The following is an 11,813-nucleotide window of genomic DNA, read 5'->3' on the forward strand; positions in this document are numbered from 1 at the left end:
AATAATAATAATAATAAAAATAGCTATTTTGTGTGCTGTAGCAGTTCTTGTATAGCTCACATTAAGTGTAGCTCTCAACCCCTCCCACACCCAACCACCCTCCCTTGCAAATACTTGTTAAATAAGGATTAGACAGGTCAGACACCATTGTAGTGCAAATAGTAAACGATTAATTTTTTTTTTTTTTTTTTTACAAAATATAGAAATGTTTGGCTCCAGTAACTGGACAAACATATTCCTTTCAAGTATCTCTCACTGAAGAATTTTTTTTAAAACAAGTTACTTCCATTTAAAAAAAAGTCTTTCTCTTTTTTTTTTCTTTCTCCTGCAGGTAAACAGTTTCAAACCAACTAGGTTGCATAGTTCTAATGTTGTAAGCACCTTTACAAAATTTAACTTTTATTCTTTCATTTGTTCTTTTTCTTAGTCTGTTTTTTCTTCATTTTTCTTTTCTCCTTTTTTTTAATTGTAAATGTAGTGCAGAAGATGAAGGGTGTATACACCTGCACCATATTGTTCCTTTACCAATGTTAAGTATATGTATGTGTATAGTGTCTGCATGTATAGAGATATGTGTATAAACACATAGCCGTGTATATATACACACAAACACTACACACCTACTCAGTTCCTTGGTACATCTGTGGGGAAAGTGCCAGTGAATGTAGTGTTCATACACATGGCTTTTCAAGGAATTTCAATGACATTTTGGACTTAGCCCAAATTACTGCAGGTTAGATGAGCTGCTACCATGGCTTGAACTGATGGGTAGCTAAGGGAGGGAATGTAACTCCTCTAGTAATAACTAATGTTTAATATACTAAGTAATAAGATAAGGAGCATACTGAAAGGAAGGGGAAATCCCCAACCCATACCGCCATTCAGATGTATTTCATTCAAGCCTGGGTTCATGGAGCTTTCTTCCTTTTTATAGCTGAAGTCTTTTCTGATCCTCTGTAGAGTTTTGGTTTTTTTTTCTTCTTTTCTCTCTCTTTGTTTTTGCTTTTAATTCTGATGATTGTTTCATTAAAAAAAAAGGTTATGCCATGTCCAATCTTTCCTCTTCTTGGGCTTTTGATACATTTTCTTCTCAAATTAAAGAGAAGGGTGTTGCGTACACCTGCATCTATGAACAACCACATTCCTCCACAATCATATTCTGTATGTCTTTCTTAATGATGTTCTGGCCATCGTCATAGTAGAGCATGGACATGGGCCGGAGCTTGGTGGGCACACAACATGACTTGAGGTTGGCAAAGGGGCTATGGCCCCGCATGCGGTAATGGTTGATGACAGTGGAGTGGAAAGATAATGATGAACCAGATGTGCCTGCTATATGGCTGGGGCACTCTCCTTCGCAGTAGTTGGCGTGATAACCTGTAGGTGCAATGATCCAGTCACTCCATCCTATGTCCTTGAAGCTGACGAAGAACTGCTTCTTGCAGCAGATGTTGACTTTGCCATCACACTCCAGGCCTCGTCTCCGCCGCCTGTGCTGGCGGTCCTCTGAGTGCCGGGCAAGCATCACCAGAAAGGGCCGATGTGATTGCTCCTTCTCCTCTTCTCCCGTGAATTCTCTGGCTTCCTTGTCTTTGCCTTCCCCATCATCCTCCTTTTTCTTCTTCTTGCCGAGTAGCACCAGGCTGGCTCCAGTCTCTTGGCACAGGTCACAGGCAATCCGCACATCCAAAGAGCTCTTGCTTTGGTCCAGGAGCCTCTGAACACTGCTGGAGACAGGAAAGATATGCCAAGTGCTCTTACGGGTGTCCACTGCCTTTTCCGAAATCAAAGTCTCACTCTTTTCACCTTTCAGACCCCCGTCCTCAGTATCTTCTGCTCCTTCAGAGTTGCCTTTTGGCTGCCGCGGCTGCTGAAACAGGCGAATGGTGACTTTTGTCCTGCTCCGGTTGGCCTTGGAGACCTTCAAGAAGAGCCAGACTTCAGCATGTTCCACCACTGATAATTCGCTGCCCTCCTTGGAAATCTCAAAGTGCAACATTTTCTTGGCTGTGCCTGATTTGGTAAATGGAAATAGACAGGAAGAACTTGTTAATATGTCTACTTGCATTCTGTGAAAGAGAATTCTGCTACTGTCACCACAGACATGAAGTTCCTGAGGTTTCCTACTTGGGTCTTTAAATTTTTATGATTCTTCTGTTCTAACCTTCCTTCACCTCATACCCTCCTCAGTTTGTCTTATGTGAAAGTTTTGTCTTTAGAAAAGTATTTCTTTGCATGTTGTTTTCTAGTATTATATTTTAACCAAAGCATTTTGCTGTAATAATGACACAGTCATTTATGTAAAGCATCTCATAACAAATAAGCATCAGTAGCTGCTAAGAGTTCATTTGTCTAAACTGTCTTTGTGATCACTGGTAGCTGAAAGTCAAAAATACTTTTCTGACAATAGTCCATGACTATATGCACCATATGCATACAAAACTACACCTAATAGCTATAGTTAGGGAGAGAGTTCCAGCCCTGCCAATTCTTTGGCAATGCTTTGGAAATTATGAGGGAACAAGGTCTGCCCTTTGTCCCTCTGTAAAATGTCATTTTTCATATGCATCTTAAATTGAGTTGTAAATGTCAACTGTTTTAAAAACAAAGAGCTACTAAAATATTAGCCACAGCTTTGAGAGGTTTGCAGATTTATATTGTAAAGAATTGCAGAATTGCAGCAGGCAGACTCTTCATCCTGTGAGATGTTAGCTGTAGATCCTGTTCTTAATTTAACCCACTGTACTCACTGTGACTATAGGAATGGTGAATACACTGAGAAATTAGCTAAAGAACTGTATAATTATGGGGATGGTTCTCTGGCATAATTGTATCAACTTGCTGAGATGTCATGATGATGATTATGATGGTGAGGGGGTGTTTCTCTGATACAGAGCTCATATCCCTGGCAGAAGTTGGAATGACTAATGAGGGCCGTGTAATGATTTGATCACTAAAGCATGAAAAAAGTTAAAAGAGAATGAATTAGCCTGATGGTGGTATTATTTTTTCTTGAATTAGCCTGATGGTGGTATTATTTTTTCTTGAGAGAGGTACTTTTCAATTTTCTTGACAAAAGGAAAAGCCATGTTGGCATCTTATGTTCTTTCTCCACATGGGGGCCAGGATGGACTAGGGTCACAGATTTGAAATGCACAGATATCTGACATTCATGAGACAGAAACAGTATTCATAATTATCAGTTTGTCATTGGTATTATTCTTGAGCTACCCACAGTTGTTGACTTGATTCTCTGTGCAATGGTTCTGCTTGTCAGAGAACCAGAATATTGCACTCTAAAAAAGGGCAAGTATTGATCAAAATTGAAGTGGCTGAATGCATACAGGAAAAATGGCTCTTATGGCAGCAAGGCTTTCCTCTTTGCTTCCCTTTGCCACTGAACTCCATTAGTACCGGCTCCCTGACCACCTCTGTGCTCCCCCATTCTCAGGTGAGACAGAACTGGGGCAAACTTACGAGAGACATCTATCTCATATTCACTTGCAAATTCAAGAGTTTCTGATAAAGTCTGTAAGCAGGTTGTGCTGCCCTTTGAGCTACCTGTGGCTTTCCTTCTGTTGGAGTCCTAGCACTGACACATTGAACTTTCTCTGGTGGCATTCCCAGGCCAAAGAGACAGACATTTCTGAATTATAGTGGCCAATGGGCACAACATTTTGGTTTTGTTTTGCCTCTAAGCGGGAGTGTGAAATTGTAGAATTTAACTGTCACTGAGATAGGGAAACACACGGTTTGTGTTAACTGATTCTCACAGACTTTGCTAATGAAAGTCTCCAAAGTAAGTTAATTACATTAATTTCCCAGGGAGGTACATGATCCAGTGGGACTGTGCCTTAGAAAAGGAACTGGTTTGTAGAAAGGACAAAGCAAGCTGACCAGTACTATGAGGCATGGTGGAGATACTGCCTTTCTATCATTTTTAAAATAAGATTCTTTCAATAATGACTGAAAGTTCATTAGTCAGCTTTTACCAGCTAACACCACTTTTCCACTCTTGAAATTAAAATATGGTAAAACCGCCAGCTGTGTTGGAGCAGAGAGCAGGTAATAGGCTTTAATCCCACCTCTGCCCAGGTCTCAGAGCATAAGGAGATATACATTCCTCTAGTCCCAAGGAAGTCTGGTCCAAGACACCAGTTGCCTTGTACGTAGGGATGTTTAAAGAGTGTTCTTTACAGGAACAGATACTTCTAAGGCCTGCGAGGACCATACATCCAGCCTGTGGCTTTATTCCCCCCAAGTCTCTCTTCCAAAGCAAGCTTCTAACTTTAGCTTATCCCTTTCCTTGGCATAGTCCTGATAAATCCTTTCTGAGGGATACCTGGGCTTCAGAGGAACCTTAAGGCAGGTGACCTAGTAGAAGTGAGTTGCTGCCTCCAAGACTCTCCATCCAACCCCTTCTGCTTGCTGTCCTTACCCAAAGAAACCTTGGAGGAAAAATTATGGTTTAGAACAAGATGCAGAAATTATTCTTGCATCAGCAGTCTCTTCCCAGCTGCTCTCTTTCCCCACAGGTCACAGACAGGTAAAGGGAATAAGTATATATTGCTGGGAAGTGCAGAATGTATTCTGTGTTCCTGAGATACCAAGTGGGGTGCAGACAACAGTTCTGGGGCTAGGAGGGATCCTTTGCATGAGCAAATCAGCTGTGCTGGACATGAGCATGGCAAACTGGCCTAGTCACATGCTTTGAACAAAGCAGCTGGGATGTGTGGACCTGGCTCAAGAAGGGGGGGTAGCTGTATGGCCCACCTGATCAGAAAACACAGACAACCCTGCATTACAGAATAACATAACACTGTTAAGTGCTAATGCATGTTATTCCACATTCTGTTATTTTTGTGTTAGCGGGAGTTGAAAATAGTTACAATTTGACATATCTCCTACAGTAAATATCCATATTACCTTATGCAATGGCCAGAAGTGTAGCAATACAACCACTCTTTTAGACAGATATTTCGTGAAAGAAAGGGGACCTCAAGAACTCTCATAATTAGTTTTTCATATGCTCCTGTATGTGTGACAGTTTAATTTCTTCCACATTGCTAAAAACATTAGAAAGTACCCAAGTACTTGCTTTTTCTTCACTTGAGGTAAATGAGCGTGAGCAAGGTAGCATACAACATGGCCTTATACAGGGATAGCAGCTTCCCTGTAGGTTGTTAGCTACAGTAACAGCCTCTCTGGATGTAGTTAGCTACATTTTTATGCATGAATAGTTGATTCAGAATCTAAAGAAAAAATATGCAGGAAGCATATATGAGCCTAATAATTCTCAATGACACAAAATCCTGGGTCCTCAAACCTGCATAGCTAATAAAAGGTTTTATAGCGATTAAAAACATCTTTTCCTTTCACAGATCTTTTTAGAAGGAGACAGGGAATGCTGCAAAGTTGGAGATAAAAAGCATGCTTTCACATTGGGAAAAAACAAAGCTTTTCTGAACTCTCTCCACATTCACAACTAGTTTGTTATGATCACACAGCACAAATGGTATGAATCCTGCAGTCTTCACAAGGTCATTATGCTTTGACAAGCTTGAAATCAGAGTTTGGCCTGTGCTAAAACTGAATTGAGATCTCTGGATCTGGCTTACTGTGGTTACACATTCACTTTATAACAGTGTTTTTATTTCCAAAAGGTTTGCTGCTACAATAAAATAAATTCTTCAAGTGTCCAGAGACAAAAAAAAAATTAAAAATCACTGTATTTAATTTTCTCCAAATATTGCTTAGGGATTTATCAGTCTTTCCTTTTTGGTCTGAGATGATGAGCAGGTTCAAAGCTTTGGAAATATGCGCTGTTCATCTAATCAAAAGTAAAAAGAAAACCTTCCTGAAAGTTGGGAATGGTATCACTTCCATAATTACACTTTGTTTATCCTCTTGTCCTTCCTTTTCATCAGCCACAGCTGATTTGTGAGGGTCTTTTTCCATTTCTAATCATCCTGCTCCTCCTGCCTGACTCCTGTGGAAGGACCCACAGCCCAACTGTGGTAATGCCTTAATCAATCCCATGCTCCTATAAACAGCAGTGGTAACAGCCTGGATTTTTATCACAGCAGAAAGCAGCTGAAAAAGGAGATGAGTGATTACTTTGGGCCCCCTTTGATTGCTTTTCCTCATCTCCCCTTCCCAAAGCCTTGGAAAGGCCACCTCTCTGCTTTACTGCTGAGCAAAGTCCCTTCCAGGAAGAAGGCTGCGGTGCCGAGGGAGCAGTCTAGCAATGTGGGTGACACTGGCAAATGCTGTTAATGGTTAAAAATACAAGTCCTAAGAAGCAGTGCATATATGGTAAAAGGTTTAATGGAAGGAGCTACTGAATGGAAAGAAAGTGTAGCATCAGTACATATAATATGAGAGTTTGCTCGTATCTGTTTTTCTCTTCAGTGATGCTTGCACACCTTTTTAGGAGAGAAACATGAACATGCAAGCAGATGGATGACTGCACAGGTACCCTCCTCTCCACCTCTGGAAGGGCTCTTCAGGGCTCACACCCGGGGCTCTGTGGTTGGTACCTGTTCCTCAGTGGCACTTGGTGACGGGCACAGTGCAGGAGGGCATGGAGGGATCAGCAGAGCCCTTGCAGGCCGAGGCACAGGGTGACTGGCAGGGGGAGCTTTGTGTGGGGTAAGTTGTGGTGGCTCATGGCAGGAGCCTGTGGCTCCAGTGTGCTTTTCCTTGGAGGCTAAGGATCCTTCCTTCAGTATCACTGGCCTTAATTATGCAGTTGAAGCTCATTTATTTGGAATTTGCAGCGTGATTCAAGATTGAGCCCTGTTAGTTCAAACTATGTACATATACTAGGTAAGGTCTAAGCTATACAATTAAGAGGATCGGTTTTGAACAAAATGCTAAGATACTTAAAATTACTTCTTTTTTTTTAACCATATGTTGTTAAATTATTAAGGCTGGTTTTTTAATAATAAAAATTATTATCCTTTTTGACATTATAATGTGACTTATGTCGTGGTTTAAAATTTCCTTTGAAAAATGCTCACAGTGTAAGAAGGTGCTGTTACTTTAAATTTCCATGCTTCACTGCTGCTTAATTTTGAACCGTTTTTACATTATACTGTAAGTGAACTGTTTATCTGTAAAAAGCAAGCTTTTTTTCCCCCCTTTTTTAGTTGCTAACTTTACTACTGCCTATGTTTAGATTTGGGGGAATTTGTACTGCGTGCCGATCTGTAATTACATTCAAAAGCATCCTTCTCCTCACTTCTCATTTCCGTTCCCCAGGAGACAGAAAAAAATAGGTTACTAGAAAGGTTTCTCTAAAGAGAGTGAAGAGCATGGTTATTGAGAGATAATTGCTCAATATGTTTACTAATGAGTGACCACTAGATTAATTGTTCACAGCATAGAATTTATTCAGTGAATTTAGCACTGTTATCGTCTGGTAATTATCCCCTAGGCAGGCTGATTGTTACAAATGTGTTATTACTGCGATTAGACAGTGGCCATTTCTGTGAATGCATTTCAGCCTGTGGATCACTGACAAACAATTTATTCTAACTATTCATCACCCCTCGTATGCAACTGGTCATCCAGGTTTTTCTACTTTCTTTCCTACTCCCTGACTGCCTGACTGTTGCCTCTTGCAAAGGGAGAAGCAATTATGACACAAATAACAAACACTTTATCTTTATGTTCACATGTCCTTTGCTGTCAGCAAAATGAGATTTTTGTTGTAAGAAAAAAATAAACCAAAAAAGAAAATCAGGAAAAATAACTATTCCCCAAGCGTTCATGGGGAGAAAAGCAACAGCAACCTTATTTGAATGCCTTTTCTTGAAAAGTTAACCCAAAGGGTCATTGACAAGGTCATTCAGAATGTGAAATTATTCAATTCTGGTGAACCTTGACTCTCCTCTGCTATTCTGTTAGAAGGGAAGCACTTTACATCCACAGCCTAGAGTTCTTTCCAAACTGAAAGCCCTTCCCCCACATAGCTTTATATATTTAGAAACAAAAAAGGTGTTTGTTTTGTTAAGTTTTTCGTTATTTGATTATTGCATTTACGTCTAAAATAGCTCAAGCGCAGTTTAGGGTCATTTGCACCAATAACATACTTCAAGGTAAAAACAATACCAAGTCTTTGCCTTTCATAAAAGTATTTTTTTGTACATACTTGTAGTAATTTGTTGTAAATTCTAAAACTAAGTGGATCAGAAGCTCTCAGTCTGTTTTCATTAAAATATTTCATTTCTATGCACTAAGGCCCAAATCCTGAGTCCACTGAAATGAACAGCAAAACTCCAATTGCTTCCAGTAGACTACATTTCAATCCTAAATCAACCTTGCAAAGCTCTGTTGTATTAAGTGTGATAGATTGCCTTTTCATACCCATATAGATATATCTAGATATAAGAACTCCTCAGCACAAATCATTTATGCCTATGCAATGTAGATACATCCTGCACACAGAAGAACACATGAATGCACATACTTATCTGCAGGAGCGTATTTGTATTACAGTGGTGCATGTATGTGTGTGTGTGTGTGTGTATGTGTGTATATATATATACACACACACATATATATATTTAAAAGAATGTCTGCCTTCTCATGCTTGTACATACGGGCATACATGTGCTTGTACACACATACAGGCAAATGCATATTCTGATATTCCCAACTGCATTTCCATGCAAAACTGTATGGATGACTACACACACAGATGGACACATACAGAATTTCTCTCTCTGTCTCTCTCTTGCAGGTATCTTTTTCTAAACTGGTTCCCACCTTCTCAGATTCATCTGCGCTTTCTCAATTTGTTCTCAAACCAGGCAGCCTCCCTGAATGATCATCTTTTGTTACAATGAAACAGATTCATGCAGAATGACTTTATTCTTCTGGAAGTAACTTACTTTCCTTTGCTAAACTAGAAATCCTTGATATGATAGGCCAAGAAAAAAAAATCAAGGGGATATAGTCTTTTTTTTCTAAAAGCCAGGAAGACTGCAGTAAAAAAAGATGTGAGAAAATCAGTTCAGTTGATGATTCATGGTCACATATCTCAGTATCTTGTAAGAAACAATAATTATAATTTCTGATCTCTGAAGATTTCCAGGACTTCTAGCTTCCATCAGTTTAGCTTTTTCCCTTTTGACTTTCCTTCCTGCACTATTTTACTTGCAGTCTTCCACTTCAGGAAATCTCTGCCTTTTAAATAAACTAGAAGAGAGAAACAAGAGCTCCACACAGAGAAGCTACAGATAAGCATAACGATCTCTCGGATTCAGGATCCAATTAGATAAAATAAGAGCTTGCAGAAGATTGCTTTGCCGTGGAGCAAAAAGCCTTTGGAGTGTGCCCTCTCGTGGCCATTTTTTTATTCAGCACGGATATCTGCACCATTAAATACCGTCGCTTTCAAAACAAAAATTGATGAAATTATCTAAAGAGGCATCAGCAACCCATCCTTTTTTTTTCCTCCTGAACTGTCAGCCTGGCTGTGGAGGATTAGGTATCTTCCTAGGAAAATGTGTGAGTGTATACACACGTGTATCTGCACATGAAAGTAGGCATCACATGATCAAGTCAGTTCACCTTGATGTCAGTATGAAACGATACAAAAAGGTACAAGTGGTCTAAACAGCTGCCAGACCTCTCCTTTTTTCCCTGACAGTTCTCTTAACAATAAGCCTTTGGATTTCAGTATTTCAATCCAATAACTCCTATCATCTTCTCAGGGGCTGATGTTAGCAAGCCATTTCATTGGTAGTTTAGTTGCCAGGATCAAATTCACTTGGCAAAATCCCAGGTCTGCCTAATAAGCTATCTACTTGAAATAATGAAAGAGTTACTAACCATATTTTATGAGCATTGGGTATCTCAGTTATAGAACCTGTTGGATTTGCTTGTCACAAAATTATATGACCTCTCTCCTCAAAAGTCTATTTTTAAGTCCTTGAAGTAACCCACAGAGCTCTGACACAGCTACCCTCATAGCAGAACTAATCAAGGTTAGTAATCTTAGTTTGATATGCAAGCAGAAAATAATTTTCGTGTTTTACTTGTAAGGACAAGGACAGTGGGGTGCATTTGTAAACTTTTGCCCAATACTCACGGTCATTAGTTTTGCAAAGGTTTGCCTGGAATTGTTAGCTGTGAAAACTACCTGCCTACTATTTTGCTGGTTTCCTGGACATAACTACACCTGTGCTTCAGACAAGTTCACTGCATTTAGTTTCCCCTCTAATTGTCTGGAGCCTGTGCTTGTTTGAATTTTGGTCTATTTTAGAAAATAGCAGTCTCAAGCCAGAGCCATGTGCACAGGGCACTGTTTGTTCATTCACTCAGTTTCATTGTATGTCTGAGGATACGTCTGATGAAAGATGGAAATACTGCTTTTTATGAAGGCAAGTAGTAAATGTAGCTTCTGAAAGGTAGAGGGAATGGCTGGTTTATGTCAAGTCATACCCAAAGGAACAAAGACCCCTAAAGTCTTATTTCTCTTTCCATAGACCTTTACTTGATACAATGTGAGATGTTTCCATTCATTTTCATTGATTTCCTATTGCCCTCTTTCGAGACACAGGAAGTTTCACATTAAAAGCAGCAAGAACATTAACCTGGCTGTGAGAGGAACAAATTTATTCTCCTGCTTAGTGTTTTAAACTTATGCATACTCTTCCCAGTTCCCACAGAGTGAAAAGTGCGAACTGTCCATGTGGATATGTTCTATTCCTGTCTTTTTAAGTCATACTTCCTATATGATATGTCACTTGCCTTCTTTTTGCCTCACATTCCTCAACAGTAAAAATAATACTGCTTTCAAATTTGACACGCAATACTGCTAGTGCAAGTGTGGAAGAGGTCCGAGGTAGAGTTTTCTTAAGCTGTTGCAGCATTCCACCTGTAAAGTGTGGTAGATGCACTGATGTTAGCAAGAGACCATGAATGGCTATAGATTAAAAATGTATTTTAGCAGTCTGAAGTTACTCCTCAGAGTGGAGTTATCATTTCCATTATGAGCCCAAACCCTAGAGTTCAGTTTCTAGGTTGGTAATTCTCTCCCTCCTCCCAAATAGCCTTAGTAGGTATGGGAAAAAGGCCCAGAGCAGCCTTCCTGCCTTGGCTTCCAGGATGGGCTTAGCATGAAGGTGGAAAACAGCATCAGGGAAAAAAAGGCATGGGAACACAGCAGATAGCCCTGCCCTTCCGATGTGCAACTCCATAGCATAAGTCTTCTTAAATTACTTTGGCTAGCAGTGGTAGGACAGCACTGTGTAAATCAAATTAAGTGATGTGTTCATGTCAGGTAGTTTTTGGTGGGGGGGATCGGTGGCTGGACTATTGGCCAGTATGTGGGCAATGGCACTATTTTCACTGCTCACATGACCCCAAGAGCCAATGGCTTCAGGAGCTGCTGTTGGAGGGTGTCATACTGAGTAGGCATATATCAAATTCCAAATTCCTTTGTGTCAGAGCTCAGAAGAGACAATAATGTGTTTACAAGTGATCTGGACTCAGACAGTGAAGAGAAATCACTGCTCATGGCACATGTGTTTCACTGTGCTCAGAGCTAGCTTCTGAAAACCAGGTGGGGAATCTGACTCATAGAGAGCTTATAGATTTCCTTGCTTTTAAAAACTCATTTCTGAACTAACATTAAGCTACCCCTGCTTCTAATGACCACTGGCATTGACACCTTCTGCCTGCTCTGTGAAGAGGAGGGAATGGTAAAACTGAAAAGCCTGAGCTTTCATACTGAAAGAACTGATAATGTGTATATTGACAAGGACTCCAAAGGCAAGGGCTTCTTGTACAGTTGGAAATCA

General features: G+C 40.1%; 1 protein-coding gene across 1 annotated transcript in view; it reads right to left on the reverse strand.

Annotated features, from left to right (window-relative positions):
• Nucleotides 1-962: 962 nt before the first annotated feature.
• The window catches only part of INHBA (inhibin, beta A), a 15,346-nt gene continuing 4,495 nt past the window's right edge, over nt 963-11,813 (reverse strand). The window contains exon 3 of the mRNA XM_010187417.1: nt 963-2,013. Within this exon, the coding sequence (XP_010185719.1) occupies nt 1,127-2,013 (887 nt within the window). The 3' untranslated portion in view covers nt 963-1,126. The remainder of the gene's footprint in view (nt 2,014-11,813) is intronic.

Source organism: Mesitornis unicolor, unplaced genomic scaffold (genome assembly GCF_000695765.1).
Source record: "Mesitornis unicolor isolate BGI_N332 unplaced genomic scaffold, ASM69576v1 scaffold42590, whole genome shotgun sequence".
Taxonomy (NCBI): domain Eukaryota; kingdom Metazoa; phylum Chordata; class Aves; order Mesitornithiformes; family Mesitornithidae; genus Mesitornis; species Mesitornis unicolor.